The 21607-nt window shown below is 51.6% G+C and overlaps 1 protein-coding gene across 1 annotated transcript; it reads left to right on the forward strand.

Moving 5' to 3' along the window:
* The first annotated feature begins 164 nt into the window (after positions 1-164).
* RAB5C (RAB5C, member RAS oncogene family) lies at positions 165-21605 on the forward strand. The gene is made up of 6 exons (XM_065909976.1): positions 165-302; positions 17413-17666; positions 19130-19281; positions 19487-19609; positions 20662-20755; positions 21276-21605. Exons 2-6 carry the CDS (start codon positions 17501-17503, stop codon positions 21389-21391), a joined length of 651 nt encoding a protein of 216 aa, XP_065766048.1. The 5' UTR covers positions 165-302; positions 17413-17500; the 3' UTR covers positions 21392-21605.
* The last annotated feature ends 2 nt before the right edge of the window (positions 21606-21607 follow it).

The raw sequence follows: 21607 nt of genomic DNA on the forward strand, positions 1-21607 counted from the left end.
GGCTGCCACCGACTCCTCCCAAAGCTGCGAACTACAAGTCCCGCCATCCTTCGCGCGCTCTCTCCTGCCTCTCCCTCACCCTAAGCCGGCGCGGCCAGTGAGTCGGCCTAGAGTACCTCCCATTGGTCTCTCCGCCCTGTCAGTCACCTGAGAGTACTGAGGGGCGGGTCAGAGGTGGAGATCCGGATCCGGAGCGGCTGAAAGGCGGAAGTGGAGGCCGGAGCCTGGGACACCGCCGGGGGGAGAGGAGCGGAGCCTGTCCGAGCCCCGGCCCCAAGTAACGCCGCCGCCCCGGAGCCGCCGTGAGTGTGCCTGACCTGAGACCCAGTGTCTCTTTCGTGTTGAAGCCTCTCCGGGGCAGCCTTTCCTCCCGCCCAACCCTGGCTTAGGGAGATACTGATCCCTCCCCCGACCCGTAGCCCCTTCTTAAGGGACTCCCCAGGCGTCGAGCCAAAGCTGGGGGGTCTCTTCTTTCCTTCCCTTATCTGCCCTTCGTGAGCCTTTGGAAATCTCTGTGGCTCTTCTCTGGTCTGTCTGGTCCGATTGTGGGAGGGAGAGACCCTAAGTTCCTCTCCCTCTGCTCCCAGAATTGGAGGAATCTTTGTCAGGTGTGAAGGATCTTGTTCTCCTTCTCTTTTAGAGGTAGCCTGGAGTGTTGTCTGTCGCCTTTTTCCCGTGTCCCACTCCCCATCCCACAGAAACAGTTGTCCCTCCAGCCCTGGAAGAATTTTATCTCGATTTCCTGGGGCTGGGGCGGGGTGGGGGTGGGGGTCCTGGGTGAGACTGCTGCCACAACTCCTTAACTTCCTCTCTCCTGAAGCCAGAGAGCCACCCAGGATCTCAGCAGAGTTTAAAGTCTGGATCACTCTTTAGGAATGAGCTGTCTTCTCCTTGTCTCGCCCCTTCAGCCCCTGTCCTCTGGTTGTGTTGTTCTCTTGAGTGTATCGCTCACTCTTCCTGCCTCTGAACAATTTAGCTGAGGTTTGCTCAATCCTAGCTACAGATCACATAGATCAGGGTGGCTCTGCCCATTCATTATCTTCTCTCTCCCCTCCTCCTCCCCACTTGCTGGAGTCCCAGCCCTGTCCTCCCAGAGCACGTGAGTGGTTCCAAGCTGCCTCAGAGGGGACTGCTCTTCCTGGGACTGCTGTCTGTTGGTCTTTAGGGAAAAGGGAAAAGACCAAAAATAAGGAGTCTGGAACTAAAGAATCCTGGGCTATCTCTTTCCCATCCCTATACAAGTACACTTACCTCCTTGATCAACAGGTCTCACCACTTTCAGTCCCAGGGTCTATCTCCATTCCCCTCTGGGCTTGATCACATAAATCATAGATTCCAGAGAATTAAGTTGAGGTCACAGTAACACCTCTGGGTTCTTAATGTGTTGATTTTTTGTAGCCCAAGGAATTCCCACGCATGCCAGAAAGTGCTGATTTCCCCTAGCTTTTCCGAGAGACGGCCTGTACTGACATCTGATCCTTGTCCACTGCTTAGGACTTAGGTGTGTGAAATGGCTGCTGTCTCAGACCAAGCGGGGAGGTTCTTTGTTATGTGGCCAAAGTACAGGCCAGAGACTGTACCTTAATGAGTGCAGCCTGACTCTGAAGGCCGTGATTGACCCTTGCTATCAACAGTGGCAGAAGGGACGGAAGACCATGCAATCTTTGGGAATTTCTGAAGCCCTTCAGTGTTCTGGGCCATCTTTACTGCCCTTGGATGCTCCTTACAAGTATTCCAGTTGTTTTGCCTTGAGATCTTTTTGACCTCTTTTGGACAGTGTCTGACTCCTACGAACTTTCGAGCTAGACCTAGGATGCACTTATTTCATTTTTTATTGAACAACAAAAAAACCTTGTTAGTGTCAACAGGCAGGTCACAAGCTCTCTCTCTGTCTCTCTGAACTTCTTTGGAGGGTTGCTGGAGACTTCTATGACCAACCTAGTTTCTCTAGTCCAGCCAGTCTGTGTTCCTGAGGGGCAAAGCCAGAGAAGCTGTCTACTTGCTGGTCATTGGTCTCTGACCAAACTTACCTCCTCAGTATTGGGGTGTAGTTTCTGGAACTCTGGGAGTCCTGGGATGAGGCTGGCTAGCTTTCTGAGGGAACTTTCTTTGTCTAGGCTTGGTCTCCCAGCTCTGATTCTGAAGCAGGCTTTTGAAGGAGAAGCTCTCCCTTTCAGAGAGACAGGAAGGCATTAGTGCCCTGGGTGGTTAGGCAGGCACTTCTGTCATCCAGAGATTACAGAGTCCAAGCAGAGATCTGACACTGCTTGGCAGAGAGAGGGAGGGCTGTGTGTGGGACAGAAGCCCATCCCCTCTGATGCCCTTCGTCTGCTGTCTTGACTCTTACAAACAGTAGGCCTTTTTCTGCCTTTATACCATGGAAGGGTGGTAACAACTAATTTTTTATAAATCAGTTTAAAGTTGCCAAGTTCTTTTCACACGTGTTCCTCACAAGAGTGCTGGAAGATCGTGGGAATTGTATCTCCACTTTAGAGACGACGCTGAAGGAACTTAAGTGGCTAGCCTTAGATTACACAGTCGGAAGAAGGTCGAGCTGGGTCTCTTTTGGGATTTAATGTGCCTCATCTTCCCAAATAGGGGGTCCTCCTTTGGTCTGTTTTTGGAAGGAATGGACATTCGGATGGGGAAGCAGTGGCCCAAGTGCAGACCCTTTGGCATCCTCACCAGCAACACCCTCCTCTGAGTCTGGTTTTCCTCCCCACCCTCACCCTATCCTCCTGTCTTCTTTCACCTCTGTTTCTGGGGACCATGGCAGTTATGAGTCCCAAGTCAGGACCCTTCAGGGCCTAAGAGTTTGGGTGCATCTGCATGCCATTAATTTCTTGGGAATCTAAAAGTCATGATGGCTAGAAAATGAAAGCAAAAGTGAGTGGTCTGATGGTCCCTCTGGGCAGGGTGAAGGGCGCAGAGAGCTGGTGGAGCTGGCCTCTGCTTAGCCTCCTGATTCTCCCCTGGTGCTGCCTGCTGCTCGCAGTGGGAAGAATATGGCTGTCCACCAGGGGCTCCTTTCACTGGAGTTTACATGGAAACACAGAATAAAGTCAGAAATTTAAATTCAGCCCCACGAACCAAGTACTTCTCAGAAGGACCCTTCTTCCTCTAACCTTTGCCTGGTAAACAGAGGTGGTATGGTGGGGTGGAAGGCACGAGAGCTTTAGAGTCAGCCAGGCCTGAGTTGTCATCTGGGCTCCCTCATGTACCAGCTGTGTGGCCTTGGACTTGTCACTTGACCTCTCTGAGCCTCTCTTTCTTCCAGTAAAATGGGGATACAAAATATCTTGCCAAAATGGAAACAAAGAGGACAAAGAAGTTAGTCTGTTCCCTGGCACAGAATAGATACTCACAAGGTCCATGGGGTTTTGAAGGTACATCATAATTTATCCCTAGGATTCTGAATCAGTGTTTCTGCCAGTTTTTACTGTGATGCCTGGTGTTTGGCTGGATGGTTGCCATATTGTCTCGTTCCATGGATGGGGAACAGAATTGATGTAGGTTGTGTTCCCACTTTACAGAAGAGAACGCTAAGGCCATGATTCTGCTCCTCCCACTGGGGGTTCTCAAACCCACTGCATACTTAGAACCATGGATCTTTGCATCTCCTAGGCACTTCAGTCTTACTCAGTTTTAGACGTTTTTATACTCAAACAATCCTGAATCTATTATAGATTGGATTGCAAAGTTTGCATATGTTTAAGCTAAAACAGGAAACTTGAGGACAATATTTTCGTTGCTGCAGGCTGCTTTGGGTTCAATTCCCAGATTTCTGGGCTTTTGCATTTTCTCTCGCCTGAGTTGAGTCAGGGGTACTTTTGTCGGGGCCGTCTGAGAAGTATCATTTCAGACAGGATCTGTAAACTAGGATGTCCCCCAACCCAGGTGATAGTGCTTTCAAGAGCCTTGACAGAGTAGAACTGCAGTATTTCTTTCTTTCTTTCTTTTTTTGGAGTGTTTCTTAAGAAGTCCTCTGCGTTAATATCTTGGTACTGTAGAAGGTTAGTTTTCAGAGTAACTATCCCATCTCCCGTATATAGGAACAATCATCCAAAGAAAAGCTACATTTTTGAATCGTGCTTCCTGTGTGCAAGGACAGACTGACTGCATTCAGTCCCCAAGTTATGGCGGAGTGAGTGGCAGAGCAGGGGGAAAATTGAAAGTCTGTGCTCGGGTCCCTCCTCACCCCATCTCTGGGCGAACTGTGTGCTCTTCCCTTTGCGTGGAAGGCCCTTCTCCGCCTCCCGCCTGTGAGCCGTGTCGCCCAACTTTTCTCTCAAGGTGCAGCTGGAACATCACTTCCCTGTGAAGCCCTCCTCCCCTGAGGGAGTCTGAGGGCTTTCCTCTTCCTTGTAGTTTCCTTTCATTGCTTGCTGTCTGCCTCCTTGTTTAGCGGATGAGCCCCGTGGGGGTGCCAGTCATGTCCTATTTTATTTCTGTGCCATCCTGGCACCCAGCATAGCAGGCCCCCCACTGTGGTTGTCCAAGGAAAGGGCAGACGTTCAGACCTGCCCTTAAAGCAGATGGCAGCCCATTTCCTCTAACTCACCCAGCGAGGATGCGGTGAACCTGGGATTCACGCTCACATCCCTCTGATCCATTTCTTCGTCCAACCTCCACATAGTTGCTCAGAGATAAGAAAGCAGACAGGTAAACAGGATGAATGCTATGGTACAGATGATAGAGGGGCAGAGACAGGTCACCAACTCAATTTCTAGAGGGTGGAGCTCTCCAGATAACCACATCCCGCGAAAGGTCTCATTGAGAAAGGGCATGGCCATGGCCATCCATGGTCCACTGACCACCTCCCAGCGCCTGGGTACTGGTCGCTGTGCCCCCGTGGCTGTGTGCGGTGGTGAGGCAGTACTGACCCCCGGCCAGGGTTTGGCAAGGGTTGGTGGAAGTGAACTTGGCTCTGGTCCCTGGGTCCTCGTTTGCACGTCTGCACAAGGCTCATTCTTGGGTAAGGATGGGCCTGAGAAAGTGGTGTCGGCAGAAAAATTACAAAGGTCCTAGAGTTTTTGCCCAAACTGCACCCCCCATCCCCCGCTCCCACATGGTTTCCACTGTGATTAATATCTTACATTAGTATTGTACATTTGCTACAATTAATGAACCAGTTATGTGTATAATAACTAAAGTCCACACTTTATTCACAGTTGCCTTTTTTATAAAGATTAGTTAATTGATTGATTTGGCTGTGCCAGGTCTTAGTTGTGGCACACGGAATCTTCGATCCTCGCTGTGGCATGCAAGCTCTTAGTTGCAGCCTGTGGGATCTAGTTCCTTGACGGGGGATTGAACCTGGGCCCCCTGCATTGGGAGCGTAGAATCTTACCACTGGACTGCCAGGGAAATCTCACATTTCCTTGGTTTTTATCTAGTGTTCTTTTTCTGTTCCAGGATCCCATATAGGACACCACCTTGCCTTTAGTTGTTATACCTCCATAGGTTCCTCTCAGCTGTGACATTTTCTTAGATTCTCCTTGTTCTTGATGACCTTGACAGTTTTGAGGAATATTGGTCAGATTGGGATCTGTCTAATATTTTCTTCATGGTTACACTGGGCTTATGGGTTTTGGGGAGAAGACCACAGAGCTAAAGTGCCGTTCTCACCACATCATATCAAGGGTACGTATAATCTGCCTGACTTAGCTCTGTCAGCATCAGCTTTGGTCGCCCGCAGAGGTGATGTTTGTCGGGCTTTCCCGCTGTCAAGTTATCATCTCCCCTGCCCGTTTTCGTGCTGTCCTCCTTGGAAGGAAGTCCCTCTGAGTAGTCCACACTGGAGAGGTGGGGAGTTATGCTCCTCGCCTCCCGGGCGGAGGATCTACATGGGTTATTTCAAATTCTTGTACACAAAAGATTTGGCTGTTCTCCCCCATTTATGGATTCAGTTAGTTATATCAGTATGGACTCATGGGTGTTTATTTTACACTGTGGTCTATAATCCAGTGCTACTTTATTGTTCAAGTTGTCCCAGCTTTGGTCCCTGGGAGCTCTTTCAGCTCCCTTTGACCTACCCCCATCGTCTCGGGGTGTTTTGGTTTTCATTTCTGTAAGCACTTCCTTACTTTTTGCAAGGTGCTTCAGGCTTACCTTATGTGTTTCCTGCCCTGGTCCTAGAATCAGCTGGCTCTGCAGGGCCCCTCCTTTTTAGCAAACGCTTCCTCTCAGCTGTGTTGATACGGAGTTATATGGTTGGACCCAAGTTATTTCTCCTCTTGATGGTTAGTCATAGTTGCTGAAGCCTCCAGGGGTAGGTGAGGTGGAGCTGCGCTTGGGATATCCTCCCCGGGAGATTTCTGGGAGCTGACCCCAGTGGCCAGCGGCTGCTTCTCCATACTTCTCCCACCCTCTGCCTGATGCTTTTCGACTGAGCCCAAAATGGTCGGATTTGGTATTTACTTTGGAATTTGCTATCCGTTTGGAAGGATGAGGTTCATAATTATTCCTGTATTTCAGGTGCTAAGTTCTCCAGCCAAACCCTCCAGAGCTCTTGAGTCTGGTAGGCGAGTCCCTGTGGTCCAGGCCAGCTTTCTATTGCTGTCATTCAGAAACAGACCTCCCCTTTGGGAGGGCTCACACAGGGTCTGTGGCTCCAGGCAGGCTCAGGGCAGGCTGTCACTTTGAGCTGTGATCCTGAATCACTGAATAGCTTAAATCCTTCCGTTGTACTGTCATCCCCCTGAAGATGTGTAACCTGAGCCCTGCTGGGAACACTAACTTGGGATCTGAACAGGAGTTGGTTTACGAGCCTCTTGCCTTCTATTCATAGCTCCATGTGTGTCCCCTTCGGGTGGCTCTGTCAGAAGCATCCCAGGCGTGGGGGAGGGCGTGGGTGGCCTCCCGAACCCTGGCCACTCTCCTCGTCATCAGATTGCTCTCTGAGCGGCTCTGAAGGCCGTGGTGATTAATGACACCAGTTTCCAAATCTCTAGCACTTGCAGCCTGGTTTTTTAAAAGGAACTCTGGTGTCTTTGTCAGCTGTCCTAGCTGTCCCCTCCCCCTCCCCACAACTGAACTACTTCTTCCCTTTCCTGAAAGAGGCTCTGAGATGGAAGGAACGGCGTTTGGGCTTCATGATGTTTCATGTTGTTGGCCTTTTATTTTTTTTAAAGAGCTCTTGTTTGCCTGGTTGGGGGCTTTCACTCAATGTTGATTCCTTTTTTTTGGGGAGGGGGGGCAGTGGTGGTCATCCCCACCCTCTGTTCTTCTGGCTTTGGAAGTCAGTCTCCAGAGAATACAAGGTTAGGGTTGTTTACAGGACAGAGGACATCAGCATGAACTGGTCCTTTTTCTCAGGCACTGGGGGAAGTTGTTTTAGTCCATTTGGGCAGCTGTACAAAATTACAGCAGACTGGGTGACTTACAAACAAATTTATTTCTCACACTTCTGGAAGCTGGAAGTCCAAGATCAGGGGGCCAGCATGGTTGGGTTCTGGTGGAGGCCCTCTTCCAGGTTGCAGACTGCCCACCTCTTGCAGTGTCCTCACGTGCTGGAAGGGGCAGGAGAGTTCTCTGGGAGTCTCTTTCAGTAATAAAAGGGCGCTCATCCCACTCATGAGGGCTCTGCCCTCACAGCCTCACCTCCCAAAGACCCCACCTCCAAACACCATCCCAGTGGGCATTAGCATTTCAGCATAGGCATTTGGGAGAGGAACAGAAGTATTAGCTGTTGTCCTCCTCAGCATGCTCTCCAGATGAGGGGCACTGATAAATGGAGTCCCGGGAAACTGGAAGCAAAAGCAATACGTGAATAATGGGACGTTTGATTGAGGACTTCACTTTGTTGGGACCTCCCCGCCACGAACATTTACAGGGAGAGCTCTCTCTACATCAGCTCACCCTCAAGCCCTTGGTCTTTCGTGCATCTTTTCCCCAGCAGTCCTGGGAGATGGGTGGTGCTAATCTCCGTTTTGCACGTGAGGATGTGGATTCAGTGATGCAGTGCAGACTCACCCTAAGAACTGGCAACTCTAGGACTTGAAGTTTGTCTGACTCCAGCCCTCATGCTCTTCACCCCTGTGCAGATGGAACCTAAGAGGTTCTATCTGGGGGTACGGAAGCGTCTCTTCCTCTGGGCTTTGGCTCTGGTGAGGGATATGAACCGTGTGGCAGATGGATGTGTGTTGCAGCCTTGAGCTACCCTGTTCGCTCGCCAGACCTAACCAGTTTGTATGTGCATCACAGGCTTGGTTCACCACATTGATAAACACCCACTGTGCGTCAGGTTTGATGTTATGTGCTGTTAAAACAAAGGGAAACCCATAGTCTGACTTTGAGAATTTTATATTGTGATCGTTTCTTCTGCAACAATGCCCTTATAGTTTCTCTCACTTTCTCACTTCCAGCCCTCAAGCCCCCAAGTTCTCCAGCCTCTTGCCACCCACCACAGTCATGAAAATGGGGCCATGAAATAGAAGTGTGGTTCACTCATTGAAACCTGTTGAGACCCATGCATTGCCTGACTTCTTCCCCTCACCCATCAACATTTTGTTCGACAGAAATTTAACAAAGGAGAGATCAGCCTAAAATACTGTTCTTTGGCATGCAGGCTCCCTGGAGCAGCCATCATCCCTCAGACCCCACAACAGGAACTTTGACCTTGTTTTTTGGTGGTTGGGCAGCCTCTGACCATAGCGTGTGGGATGTCTGAGCAGGAGGAATTTGGTTTGCTAGATCTAATACCTGATTCTTTTCCCCTGCTTGCCTGTGAAGCATGACCTCTGCCCTGTGCTCTCTGTTGAGGAGCTAAGGGCAAAACAAAGGGGTGGCAGTAACTTAAACTGGCTTTCTTTCTCTCCTTTTTTGTTTTTGTTTTTTTTAATTAAAGACAGGAAGGGTTTATGAGAGGTGTCAGTTGTTGGTATGAGTAACTCGGTAGGCAGGTGTTGCTGATGACCCTGACTTTCAGCAAAGGTTTTTGGAGTCTTTTCTGGGCCTGGGGCAGCCGTGGAAGCAGCCGCTGTCCAGGCAGGTACTCCTGGCCCCTGCGGAGACCTTCCTAAGACACAGGACTCAGTGGGCCCTGCGTTGTTGAGATCCTAGTTAGCGCTGCCTTAGGAAATGAATTGTAGGAGCATGAACAGCTCAGACAGAGGAATCATGAGGCTTGTGGGTCGGCCAGTATACTACACCCATTCTGACTGGCTTCACGTGACTCAGACTCTGTCCTGGGGCCACAGCAGGTATAGGCTGAGATGAGGGAGGAAGCTGAGGAAGCGTGCCCGGCTCTCTTCTTTGCACTCCACCTGGCCCTGGCAGGTGAAGAGCCGGGGATGGGGGTGAGGGTGGGGAGTCACCACACAGCCTTGGTCCCATCTCCCCTCCGCTGTAGCTGGATGCATAGGGGTTTGTGCCACCAAAAAAGCGTCAGACTTCCAGTTGGGCTTTTGCTCGAGGCTTCTTAGAGAGCTGCCCTACATGGGGCCAGAGACTCTGACATAGCCTTGAGTACTGAGGTGTGCCGAGCATGAGGCCGGGCCGTCTTAGGGAGAGAGTCTCTTAGGAGTGGCGGTGGTAGGCCCGTACGCTCCCGGGGCCTCTTCAAATCAGTAGGCAGGACAAACCTCAGCTGGTGCAGCTGCAGGCAGACCCCTGTCTGTCTGGCCTTCCTCACCACCCTGCCACCCAAGTGGCCAGCAGAGAACCCTCACGCTGCCCCTGGGTCCTGGGGCCCTTGGATGGATGGTATGGACGGGCACACCGGCTGGGCCGTGTCAGCAGATCCCGGTAGATAAGCCCCCGCCCCTCAGCAGCCTTTCTCCCCATGGGCATAGGAAGAGACGGCCTGGAGGTTTCCATCCAGCCCTGACTCTGCTCATCCGCCTCTCCAGGGAGCCCGTGTGTGGTCGAGGGCTGAGAAAGCAGCTTGGAGATCGGGGGAGGATTTCTTAGGGCTCTTGCTGGGGCCGGGTGCGGGGAGGCCAGGGCTCCGACCTCCGGGGTGGCTTTCGCCCAGCTCCTCCTGGCATCTGTGCTGAGCGACACCGCCGGCCTCCCCCAACAGGGAGAGGGCTGCAGGAGCGGCCTCGCTCTGTCCGGGCTGCTCCTTGGCACAGCTCCAAACACAGGGGCAGGCCCGCGTGGTCACGTGTGACCAGGGTGTGAGCCTGTTGGTGTCCCTGCTTGCGGGTCCCTTCTGCAGGTCTTGGTGTACCCGGTGGACCCTGTGCTCACAGCCTCACTGCGGTGCGGGGGTCGGGGCCCGCAACCCCGTGGAGTCTCCCTGTTGGAAGAGGGAAAACTGCTCCAGGTTGAGGGAGTTGGGCAGGCTGGGGCAGATTCCAGGGCCTGTCACAGCAGTAGGGCCCTCCCCTCTCACTCCCTCTGAGTCCCCCTCTGGGGTGATTTCTCTCCCGGGACAGGGAGTCATGTGCTGTGACTGTAAAGGCAGCACCCCTTCCCTCTCCTCCTGCTTCCATCTCCCCCAAGCCCCCTCCTTCCTTGTGGGATGAGACTGCAGCCCCGGCCCGACGTACCCGTCACATTCTCCCCAGATCTCAATCTGCGAGCGCTGTTAAGCTTCTGGCTTCCAGGGCCCAGCTTCCTCTGTTACACACTCCAGGTGCGACTCAGGCCCTCGGTGAGGCGACTCCATGCAGTTCCAGTGGTCACGCAGGGAGGACACGCCTCTCTTTGCGGCCACCCCTAAACCCTTTTCCCTCTGGACTGCTTGGGGAGTGCAGAGAGCCACACTGCTGTAACCTCTTTCTCCGCACTGAAAAGACATCAGTGTCGGCTTTTCCATGAAGCTTTAATAAAACAACCTTAAAATTCTTTAACCCACAATTAAGTACAAACCATAAGGATATTTTTAATATGTATGCAGTAGGCACATTTGTTTATGTTGAATCTTGCTATCTTGCCCCTTGTTTATTTGGGTATCTTTGCTCTCTTTTGGTCCTCTTCTAATTCAGACAGCATTTTTTTGATGGTCTTTACTCTGCATTTTGTAATACTAAAATATAAAATATTTTATCTATAGGGGAGTTAGATTGGTCTCATATTTCTAAACTTTAAGTTTTCATTGCTGTATGCAAAATTCTGTACCAGCAGCATTTTTAATGTTTTCATTGACATGTAACTTATATACAGTGAAATTTAACAAGTCTTAAGTGCGTTTTTGCATGTGTAGGCATCCATGTGGGTGTGCCTGGTGGCTCAGTGGTAAAGAATCCACCTCCCAATGCAGGAGATGCAGGTTTGATCCCTGGGTTGAGAAGATCCCCTGGAGAAGGAAATGGCAACCCACTCCAGTACTCTTGCCTGGAGAATCTCATGGACAGAGGAGAGCCTGGCAGGCTCCCGTCCTGCTGCAGCTGCTGTTTAGTTGCTAAGTTGCATCTGGCTCTCTGTGACCTTGTGGGTTGTGGGCCGCAGCCTAAGCCCTTACCCATGGACTGTAGCCTGCAGCCCCTGGAGACGCAGAAGAATTGAACAACAACAGACATTCATGTATCTACCTCCCAAATCAAGATGCAGGACTTTCCCTCCAACAGCATGTTTTTGTTTAGTTTGATACAAAACTCCTTTTTCCACAGTTAAAAGCCGTATTTTGGTGGCCCCGTTACTCTTGGTGGATGTAACAACATTATTAATATCCTTGGGCTTTCTGTCTCTGATGGGGGAGCCTTGCTGGAGTTATAATCCTGGGCTCTGGCTCTGCCACCACCCGGCTGTGACCCTGGGCAGGTCACTTCGCTTCCCCTTCATCTCCTCTGTAATTGTGAAGAGAAGCTTTGAGCTTTGACAACCAGTGAGTCAAAGCTAGCTAGTTAGGCTCTTAGTAGTGTAACAGCCTTGCTGTTCGCGAGCCCCTCACCTTCAGGAGGATACTGTGCCCTGCCCTCCGTGTGTTGTTTCATTTAATCTTGTTTCATTTAACAGCGCGGTGTGATTGGTGTTAGGTAATACCATTTACTAGATAAGGGACAAGGGACTGAAGCTGACAGCGGCCACTAGTCTGACTTGGCCAAGGTCACTCAGGCTTTAACCAAACCCAGTTCGGCCTCCCAAGTCCTGACTGCTAATGGTGCTAGGAAAGGGCGTGGTGCCTCCTGTGGATCTTGGCTCCTGTCTTTCTGGATCTGCCACCAGCTGGAGACCTGGGTAATCCTGCTGTGAGTCTGCCCTCTGGTCCTGGATGCCAGTCGTGGTGGTTCTGGTTTTCCTCTGTGCTTTTAAGTCTAGGGGTGAATCAGCTCCCATGCTGATCTGAGCTTTTTAATGTCTTCCACCTTAGATTTAAAAAAGAAATCTGTGTTTACTTTATTTTTGGCTGTGCTGGGTCTTCATTGCTGCTGCTTTCTCTAGTTGTGGTATACAGGCTTCTCATTGCAGTGGCATCTCTTATTATGGAGCACAGGCTTAGTTGTTCTAAGGTTTGTGGGGTCTTCCCAGACCAGGGATCAAACCCATGTCCCCTTCATTGGCAGGCTGATTCTTAACTACTGGATCACCAGGGAAGTCACCCCCACATTAGCTTCTGAACCTAATTCGCTTTCCTACATTCCCTGATTTGCTCATTCTCTTTAAGCTAACAGGTTTCTTCTGCTGGCTTCTTGCCCAATTCTCACCATGTTAAATATTCAGGAATGCTTTTATCCAGAGTAAAGTATTGCTGAAGAGTCACTGGCCAGCACCCCCCAACCCTCAAGGCTAACCTTGAGTAAGAAAGTCTAGAGTCTCAGCCCAGCCTCTGGCCAAAATGAAATCTGGTTTCCCTAATTGGCTCACTATCCACACTGTGCCGGGACTCAGCTAGAGGAAGTCTCTGAAGCAAACAGGAAGTGCGAGAGACACCCACCAGCTGGAATTGCTCACTCTTTACCAGGAAGGACAGAGTGTATAAAGTAGGTGACTTCATGGATTAGAGAAGGGAAAGGTGAACTTTTCCAGTATGGAGACTGGGGGGAGAGGCGACATTCCAGCAGCATCTGGTGTCTTGGAGAAGGCTTCAGGTGTTGGGTAAAGCCGAGAGCCAGGCCCGCCCCCCCCGCACCCCCCCCCCCCAGCTTGCTTCACCTGTACTGTCCACAGTACCCATCTGGGGGCGCCTTTCTGTCTCTCATTTTCCTCCCTCCTTCCTGTGTCAACTGCAACTCTTGGACTTAAATCAGCCACCTGGAATCACTTAGGGAACCTTATTTTTATTTTATTATTTTGGTTTTTTGGCCATGGTTCACAGCTTGTGGGATCTTAGTTCACTGACCAGGGATTGAACCTGGGCTCTTGGCAGTGAAAGCGCTGAGTCCTAACCACTGGACTTCCAGGGAATTATTGGGAAACTTATTTTTTGTTGTTAGGTTTTTGTTTTTTTAATTAATTAAATTTTTGGCTGCTCCGGGTCTCAGTTGCATCGTGCTGGGGCTTTCATGGTGGCGCACAGTCTCTGGAGTGTGTGGACTTCAGTAGTTTCAGAGTGCAGGCTTAACTGCCCTATGATATGTGGGGTTCCTCGATCCGGGTGGGACCCGAGTCTTCTGCGTTGGAAAGCAGATTCCTAACCACTGGACCACTCGGAAGGTCCCAAAGAGGACTTATTTTAAAAACACTGATTTCTAGACTCCACTCCTAGAGATTCTAGATTCAGTTGGTCAGGCCTATTTTCTAAACCTGGTGGGTGATTCTGATGGAAAAAAGTTTGAGATCCACTGACCTGGTGGCTTAGACAGTAGAGTCTGCCTGCAATACAGGAGACCCAGGTTTGATCCCTGGGTCAGGAAGATCCCCTGGAGAAGGGAATGGCTACCCACTCCAGTATTCTTGCCTGGAGAATTTCATGGACAGAGGAGCCTGGCGGACTACAGTCTATAGCAGAGTCGGACACGACTGGGTGACTAAGCATGCATGCACTGAGCAAGACCTAAGTGTCCAGAGGTCAGAATAGCAGCATCCTGCTCTTTTTTTCTGCTTTCTCTTACCCCCTCGGTCTCAGGCTAGGCTGGGCATGTACCTGTTAGGCCTGTTCATGGGCCAGAGTGTTTAGGAGCTCAGATCCCTTCTGCCCTTTCATGTGCCATGTGGAGAAAGGTGTAGGGTATCTCCGCCCTCACAGTCTCTCCCAATTCCCTTGAAGATTGGGAGTGGTGCTTGTTCTAGTGGCCTCTGAACGAACCAAGTTCTGATATGGAGCATGGGGGTGGTGGGTGGCTGGGTTATGGCGAGAAAGGGCCCTCGCAGTGGGTCTGAAGCTCTACACATTTCAGCAGCTTCATGAAAATATCCAGGAGGAAATTCATTCCACTCATGTGTTTTTCCTGGTGCTGGAGAAACTGGTTTTATATGTATACACACACATACACGTTTTGGCCTATTCTATATCTTATAAGAAACTTTGACCATAACTCAGCTCTTCAAGAGAATTGGATAGATTTCGGTCTAAAAGAAGACTGACATTTACTGTGTCATTTCGGGTTAGAATGCCACCACTTGACTGCACCTGTGGGTAATCTAGCTGCTGGTTCAGGAGGAAAGGTTCCCAGACAAAAGCCCAGCTCAGTGAAGTCACCTTTACCACCTGCCAAGGGGTTAATCTCTGATTCCCCAGTCTTGGGAGGGGAGGGCCAGGGCTTCCTGGGGGCTGAGTATGGCCTCTGCCTGTCTTAGGCATCTCCATGTCTCCATGTGCCCTTGATGACAAAATCAACTTCCTCTGTGCCTTAGTGTCTGGGAAGGTTCAAGACCTCAGCTCATGTGATCACTGAGCGGGGCCAAGAAAACCACGAGGCAGCAGGCCATAAAAAAAATGCTGTGTGCGCCTGCTCAGGTGTCTCTGCAAGGCAGGACCGGCATCCAGGAAGAACATATCCCCAGCCAGTTTGTACCAGGCAGAGCACCTGCAGCAAGTTATAATATGCAGACACCAGGCCCTTCTCCAGCCTGTACCGGAACCTCCAGGGGCTGACTGCACGAGTGGTTTTGTTGTGTAGACCGGGTTGAGACCCACTGCATAAAAATTATACGCCTCTTCTTCTGACTTGTTTAAAAAAAAAATCCGAGTTGTCTGGGCAGGTTTGGAAACCCACGGGCTTGATAAGAGCAAGACTTAAGTGTTACCTCTATTTTTCTTGACTTGTGAGTGCTGGTTACCCCCCACCCGAGTAACCCTCAGCCCCAGCTGCTTTGGTTTTCTTGGAATTGTGTCTTCATCTCCTGTTCCCCATTCCCCACTCATTCATACCTCCTTCTCCAGTGCCCCAGCCACACTCTGTTGCTGGGCCAAGATTACGCGTCACGTGGATTCGTGGGAATAACCCACCTGTAATTCCATTGTGGTTTTGCACTGTTGCTGTCGCCTGGCCCTGAGCAGCTCCCCCCACTGGTGGCAAGAGTACACAGGGACTTCAGGGTGACTGTGACTGGCAGCCAGAGCCAGCCCTTGCTGGGCCAGCAAACTACTGCCACAAAAGGAGTCTCATTCACCCAGCCGCTCAAAACCACAAAGGGAGGGCGTTGCCTCCACAGTGCCCCCTACAGTGGGGACCGTGGCTCGTGTCCAGGTTCCATCACCACATGCTGGGTGACTCTGAGCAGGGCAGTTAACACCTGAGCAGCAGGCTATGTATCTGAAAAATAGGAGATGGTTTTAAAGTTTAAAGGAGATGCCGGTTGTGCAGTTGTTCAGTAAATGTCAGCTGTCTCTGAAAACCATTTCATTTGGTGAGCGCTCTTTGAATTCTCTGTTTGTTCAGAACATTGAGAGGAAGGCGACAAAAGAGCCGAAAGCACAGATCTGGCCTCGAGGGTGCAGTGTAGGGTCTTGCCAATATCATTGACTGGGGTGAAAAGAGAAAGCATCTGAAATTAGAAAATATTTCAAAACTAGCATCTCTTGTCAGTAAGTGAGGACACCCCCCCCCCATACTTCCTTCCGTGTACTCTTGGGGAATAGGTGGCCCCCACTTCAAACCTCTTTTCCTTTAGTGCCGTCCAGAAAGGAAACTCTTGTTCCTGGTTAGTGAATCACTCTTCCTGAAGCTCACTTTTTAAGCGAGTTGCTGGGAGAACTTGGATGTGGAGAAACGATTCGAGGTTGCACAAAGCTAGCCCTTTGTGCCTGCAGCTCACATGCGCGCAGACCACTGCTTCTCACAAACACCCCCCTCTTCACTCACACCCCCTCCTTTGACCGGCGGGGAACGCGCTCCCCATGCTCGGGGGCCAGTCGGGCTGTCTTGCTCTGAAACCCTTCCTGCATAGACTCTGTCCTGCAAAGGGCAGTCTCAGCCAAACCTTTTCTTCTCAGCTTAGGTTCAGATGCCCCACAGAGTCTTCAGGATACAATACCTACTCACAGTGCTCGTTCGTCAGACATTCTGTGTACGTTCTGTGTAAGTCTTCTAGAGGCTTCTGGAGATGGGTTCCCCAACCTTCATTTCAGTCCCAGCCACCACTGACAGAGTGACTCAGATGTCAGTGTAGGAACACCAGCTCCCCCAGTTCCGGGTGGGGTGGGGGGATACGCAGGTCTTGGCACCCATGTCTGTCTCCGCCCATCCGCACCCCCCCTTGTCTGCCTCCGTGTCGCCCTCTGCCTCTGCCAGTGGAGTCTCTATTTAAAAGGGGAATTCGGCAGCCCTTCTGACTGCCAGCAGAGCTGGCTGGCTGCGGTGTGTGTTTGGTTTTGTGTGTGTTTGGTTTTTTAATGTGTGTGAGACTTCTGGGCCATCAGAAATGAGAGAGCTGGTGGGGGGCGGGGAGGAGGGAGTGAAATGAAGCTTTGATTCCAGCACACAGTCCAGCCTCAGATTGAGAAAGTTGGTCGGTGCTTCTGGAGATGACAGGCAGAACCACTCTTTTGATAACAACCTGCACCTGGCCCGGCCCTGGTCCCCAGAGACCCACGAGGGTGACCGAGCACCTTGTCTGAGACGCTTTCCACGGGGACTCCCCGTCCCCTGGTTGGCCTCACCTCCCACCCTGGCTTTGCACAGAGGTCGGCTGTGGTCTCAGCTACCAAGCCACAGGTCCATTGTTTGTTGAGCTAGATCCTAGAATCTTCTGAGCCAGTTTTTGGTACCCCATGTTGCCTATTGACTTATGTATCAGTCACCAGGCTGGCAGATGCCCATTCCTTTCCTGTGGGTGTTAACTTGTATGTGAAAGTACATTTCTGGGGTTGGGAAGTCAGTGTGTTTGCTGAGAACTGTGAGCCTAGAGTTGGGAGACCACTTTTCTCTTTACCATCAGATGGTTGTAGGGCCAAGAGATGTGGGGTAAGCCTAGTGAGGGCTCGTGTCCTAACTTCTGGAAGAGTGGGGCAGGATGTAGGGGGCGAGGGGAGGCAGTCAGCCAGGTCATCAAGGAGGGCGGAGGGAGTGACTGTGGTTTAAGAAGGGCTCACTGGGCCACAGTCTTTGTACTAACCCAGTACTTCTGATCTCTCCCTTATAGTTGAAGCCCCCCTCCCCACTAAGTGCCTCTTTGCATAGCACCGGCCCCTGCCCCCACGCTCACTGGTACCACTACAGCGGGACGGGCCATGGCGGGTCGGGGAGGCGCAGCACGACCCAACGGACCAGCTGCTGGGAACAAGATCTGTCAGTTTAAGCTGGTCCTGCTGGGGGAGTCCGCGGTCGGCAAATCCAGCCTCGTCCTCCGCTTCGTCAAGGGGCAGTTCCACGAGTACCAGGAGAGCACAATTGGAGGTGAGTGGGCCCGAGGGCGGGGATGGCGGCCTCAGGGAAGTGGAGGAGATGCCTGGGCGTCGAGGAGAAGGGATGCTGACTGCCCACAGGCTAAGCGTGCCTCGGGCGGCAGCAGCTCACCTCTCCCAAGCCCTGGGATTGAATCCAGCAGCTGGTCTCTGTGTCTGTGTCCCAGCAGACATCTAGTAAGAATAATCTGAGTCTAAAATCGCCTTCCTCCCCTGGTTCCACCTCTTGGTTTACTTGTGTGGCCCGAGGTACACCCCCCCATGGACCTGGGACGGGAGGCTCCATCTGGATCTCTGAGGATTCTTGTCTTTATACCACAACCAGGCAGTGCGTCAACCCCGGAATGGGGAAATGGCCTTGTGAGTGGAGTGGTGTTTCTGAAGCTGACCTTTAGCCCTTCTTGAGCTCAGAGCCTGTCACTGATTTCCTGGTGATTTCCTAGCATGTGGCATGTGAGGGTCTGGTTTCAGCCTCCTGCCTCAGTGGCCAGTACACTGCTCGAGGGGCTGGGGCCGACCTTGGGCTTGAGTCATACTTTTTCTACCCTCTTGGTTGGTAGGAGGTTTCCAGGCAGCTGGAAACAGAATGGGCCGTGTCAGCAGTCTTCTGCTGCCTCCTCAGCACTCCAGTCAGGAGCTGGAGAGGGGGAAGTGAGGCAGGGCCCAGGCCCCTCAGGGACGTGTGGGGAGGGTGGACACAGAGGGCCAGCTTCCTCCACAGAGCTGCCCGCAGTCCTCTGCTGGGGCTCCCGCCTGCCAGTCCCAGCTCCAAGACTCGTCCTTCGAAGCACACGCACAGGTGCCGAGTGTTCCCCTGCCTCCTCCGGCCAAAGATAGGGTCACTGTGTTCCCTGAAGGTGGAGCCAGTCAGGAGCGAGTCGAGGGCAAAGCCAAGGGTGGCGGCCGGCCGGCATGCCTTGGAGGTGGCAGGGGCGGTGGTGGGAAGCCGGTCACCCAGCCCCTGCCTGGCAGTAGCACGGCGTGTAGTTCATTCTTCCCCAGGATAGCTGAGTGTGTGAGAGTGTCCTCAGGACACCAAAAGCCAGCGACACCCCTGGGCTGGAGCAGACAGAGGGGCTGGGAGTGTTCTCCAATGGGAGAGCGGAGGAGCAGCATTGGGCCCACCCTTTTGTGCTTGGAGCCAGGTTTCTCCTGGACTCCTCCTCTGCTGCCCCTGGCTGCTGTCCTTCAGGGAGGGCTCCTGAAATAGCTTTCCTTCCCTCCCACTCCCACCTGGCTGGGTCTGTAAAGCCTGTGCAACCCCTGCCCCCTCAACACACAGTAGCACCAGCTCTGGCCACCTTGCTCAGCTGCTCTGGCCGCCAGCTTGGGGGTTTTCGGTGCCCCCCTCAGCAGCAGGCTTCTAAGCACCAGAGCCTGGAAGGCTCAGCACAGATGTATGGGGGTGTCTTCTCGGTTCTTCCGCACCTGGTAACACCGCCTGCCTTCTTCCAGCGGCCTTCCTCACACAGACCGTCTGCTTGGACGACACAACAGTCAAGTTTGAGATCTGGGACACAGCTGGACAGGAGCGGTATCACAGCCTGGCCCCCATGTACTATCGGGGGGCCCAGGCTGCCATCGTGGTCTACGACATCACCAACACAGTAAAGATTTTCTCTTGCTTCTCCACCCTTTGTTCCTATTTGGGGTGTGGGCACATTTCCTCTGGTGTTGGCGGGTGTCTCTCCAGAATCTTTAGGGTGGTGACATCTTAGACACCTGGGCACTGTCAGCTCCAACCTCTCCAGTGAGCAGCCGTGGGCAGAAAGCCCAGTCTGTCCTGCTGACGCTCTGGCCCTGTTTCCCCAGGATACCTTCGCCCGGGCCAAGAACTGGGTGAAGGAGCTACAGAGGCAGGCCAGTCCCAACATCGTCATCGCGCTCGCAGGCAACAAGGCGGACCTGGCCAGCAAGAGAGCTGTGGAGTTCCAGGTGGGGGAGGACGAGCTGGCCCCATTAGGCTTCCTCAGGCTGCTTGGGCTTTGTGAAGGACTGCCATGGGTGGTGGTAGGGGAGCTTCTGTCTGAGTCCCCTCACGGCTCAAGCATGGCCTAAAGGGAGTGTCGTCCACTGCTCTGCCTTCTGTGTCCATCAGTGTGTGTGTGTGTGTGTGTGTGTGTGTAGACAGCAGAAGCTTCAGCTTACTTTTTCTGTAAACTAACTTTTTAACAAAACAGTAAAAAAAACTTTTTTTTTTTTTTTGAACACACGCACATTGGAAATTTTTAACAGTACAGGAAAGTATATAGGATAAAATTTGGGTCTCTAACCCTAGAAACTCAGTCCCCCTTCCCCCAGCTTCCTCTCAATTTCTTGTCTTTCTGGAATATATGCACAAGTCTTGTTGTTCAGTCAATAAATTGTGTCTGACTCTGCGACCCCATGAACTGCAGCACTCCAGGCTTCCCTGTCCTTCACTATCTCCCTGAGTTTGCTCAAACTCATGTCCATAGAGTTTGCCATCCAACCATCTCATCCTCTCATACCCCCTTCTCCTCTTGCCATCAATCTGTCCCAGCTTCAGCGTGTTCTCCAGTGAGTCAGCTCTTTGCATCAGGCCATGAATCTCTTTACATACTGATTTTTTTTTTTAACCAGTTCCCACCTGATGGATTTCTAGGTTGTGTGTAATTACAAAAGACTAGAAACAGTGCTGTAGTCAACATCCACATACTTTTGTCCAAGTGTGCGAGTATATTTATTTGTAGGATAACTTTCTAGAAGTATTTTCTAGCCTAGTAATTTTGAAGAGCAAGAAGGCAGAACTGTGGCCCATGGAAACCTGAGTCAGACATCTGCTGATGTGTGTAAGCTGAGAGGTGCTGTGTGTGACGTGGAGAACTCAGAACAGGGGAGCCTTAGGCCCGAAAACCCCTGCATTGTCTATTGTATGGAAGACACTAATCAGGGACGATTTTTCTCCTGGGTCTCAGCCCCTGCCAGTGTTTCCCTCCCACTCACTTTCTCACCTCTGTCCAAATCAGGAAGCACAAGCCTATGCAGAGGACAACAGTTTGCTGTTCATGGAGACATCAGCAAAGACTGCGATGAACGTGAATGAAATTTTCATGGCAATAGGTAAGTTGCCTCTCTTCCCCTCCCCCAGCCAGGGGGTATTACTTGCTTGCAGTCCTGTCGTAGGTCTGTGGGGTCCCTTTATCAACAGATCTTTTACCATTTTTAATATTTTGATAAAATTGTTTCTTTTTTTCATCTCTCAATATAGTTCACTCCAGAAATTTCTAAAACCTGAGCCCAAGTCTCAGCACTTCACTTCCAGACCCTTTATTGTACTACCATCTAAAACTACATCACCAGCTCCCTACCCACTTGTTAGTATTTTTTTTTTTTTTTGCTCATTTGGCTCTAGAGTCATCCTGTGTGGGTTTGAATCCTTTCTCTCCCACTTATTAAACTCTGTGGTCCTGGGAGAGTTATTTAACCCCTCTTGGCCTCAGTTTTCTGAAAGACCTATGCACTTGGCACATAGACGTGAAGCCATCAGTATGCTGGGTATCACAGATTGGGTGGTACCCAAGTGGACTTGGGAGAGTGCTGGGGTTCCCTCACACACATCTTCCCATTCCTCTCCCAACAGCTAAGAAGCTTCCCAAGAACGAACCCCAGAATGCAGCTGGTGCTCCGGGCCGGAACCGAGGCGTGGACCTCCAGGAGAACAACCCTGCCAGCCGGAGCCAGTGCTGCAGCAACTGAGCCCCCCTTGCCTGCCCACTGCCCCCACCTCCTCCGCCTCAACGACCCGACTGGAATCCACTCTAACCAATCGCACTTAACGACTCGGGCCACCACTGGGGGGGCAGGGGGAGGGGTCCACCATGATTTCTCCGTATCATTTTGATCATAGGCCGGAGTGAGTTATTCCACCTGCACCTTTCTGTACAAATACTAATTCAATTTTAAGTCTTAAGT

This window comes from Muntiacus reevesi, chromosome 18, assembly GCF_963930625.1.
Source record: "Muntiacus reevesi chromosome 18, mMunRee1.1, whole genome shotgun sequence".
Lineage (NCBI taxonomy): Eukaryota > Metazoa > Chordata > Mammalia > Artiodactyla > Cervidae > Muntiacus > Muntiacus reevesi.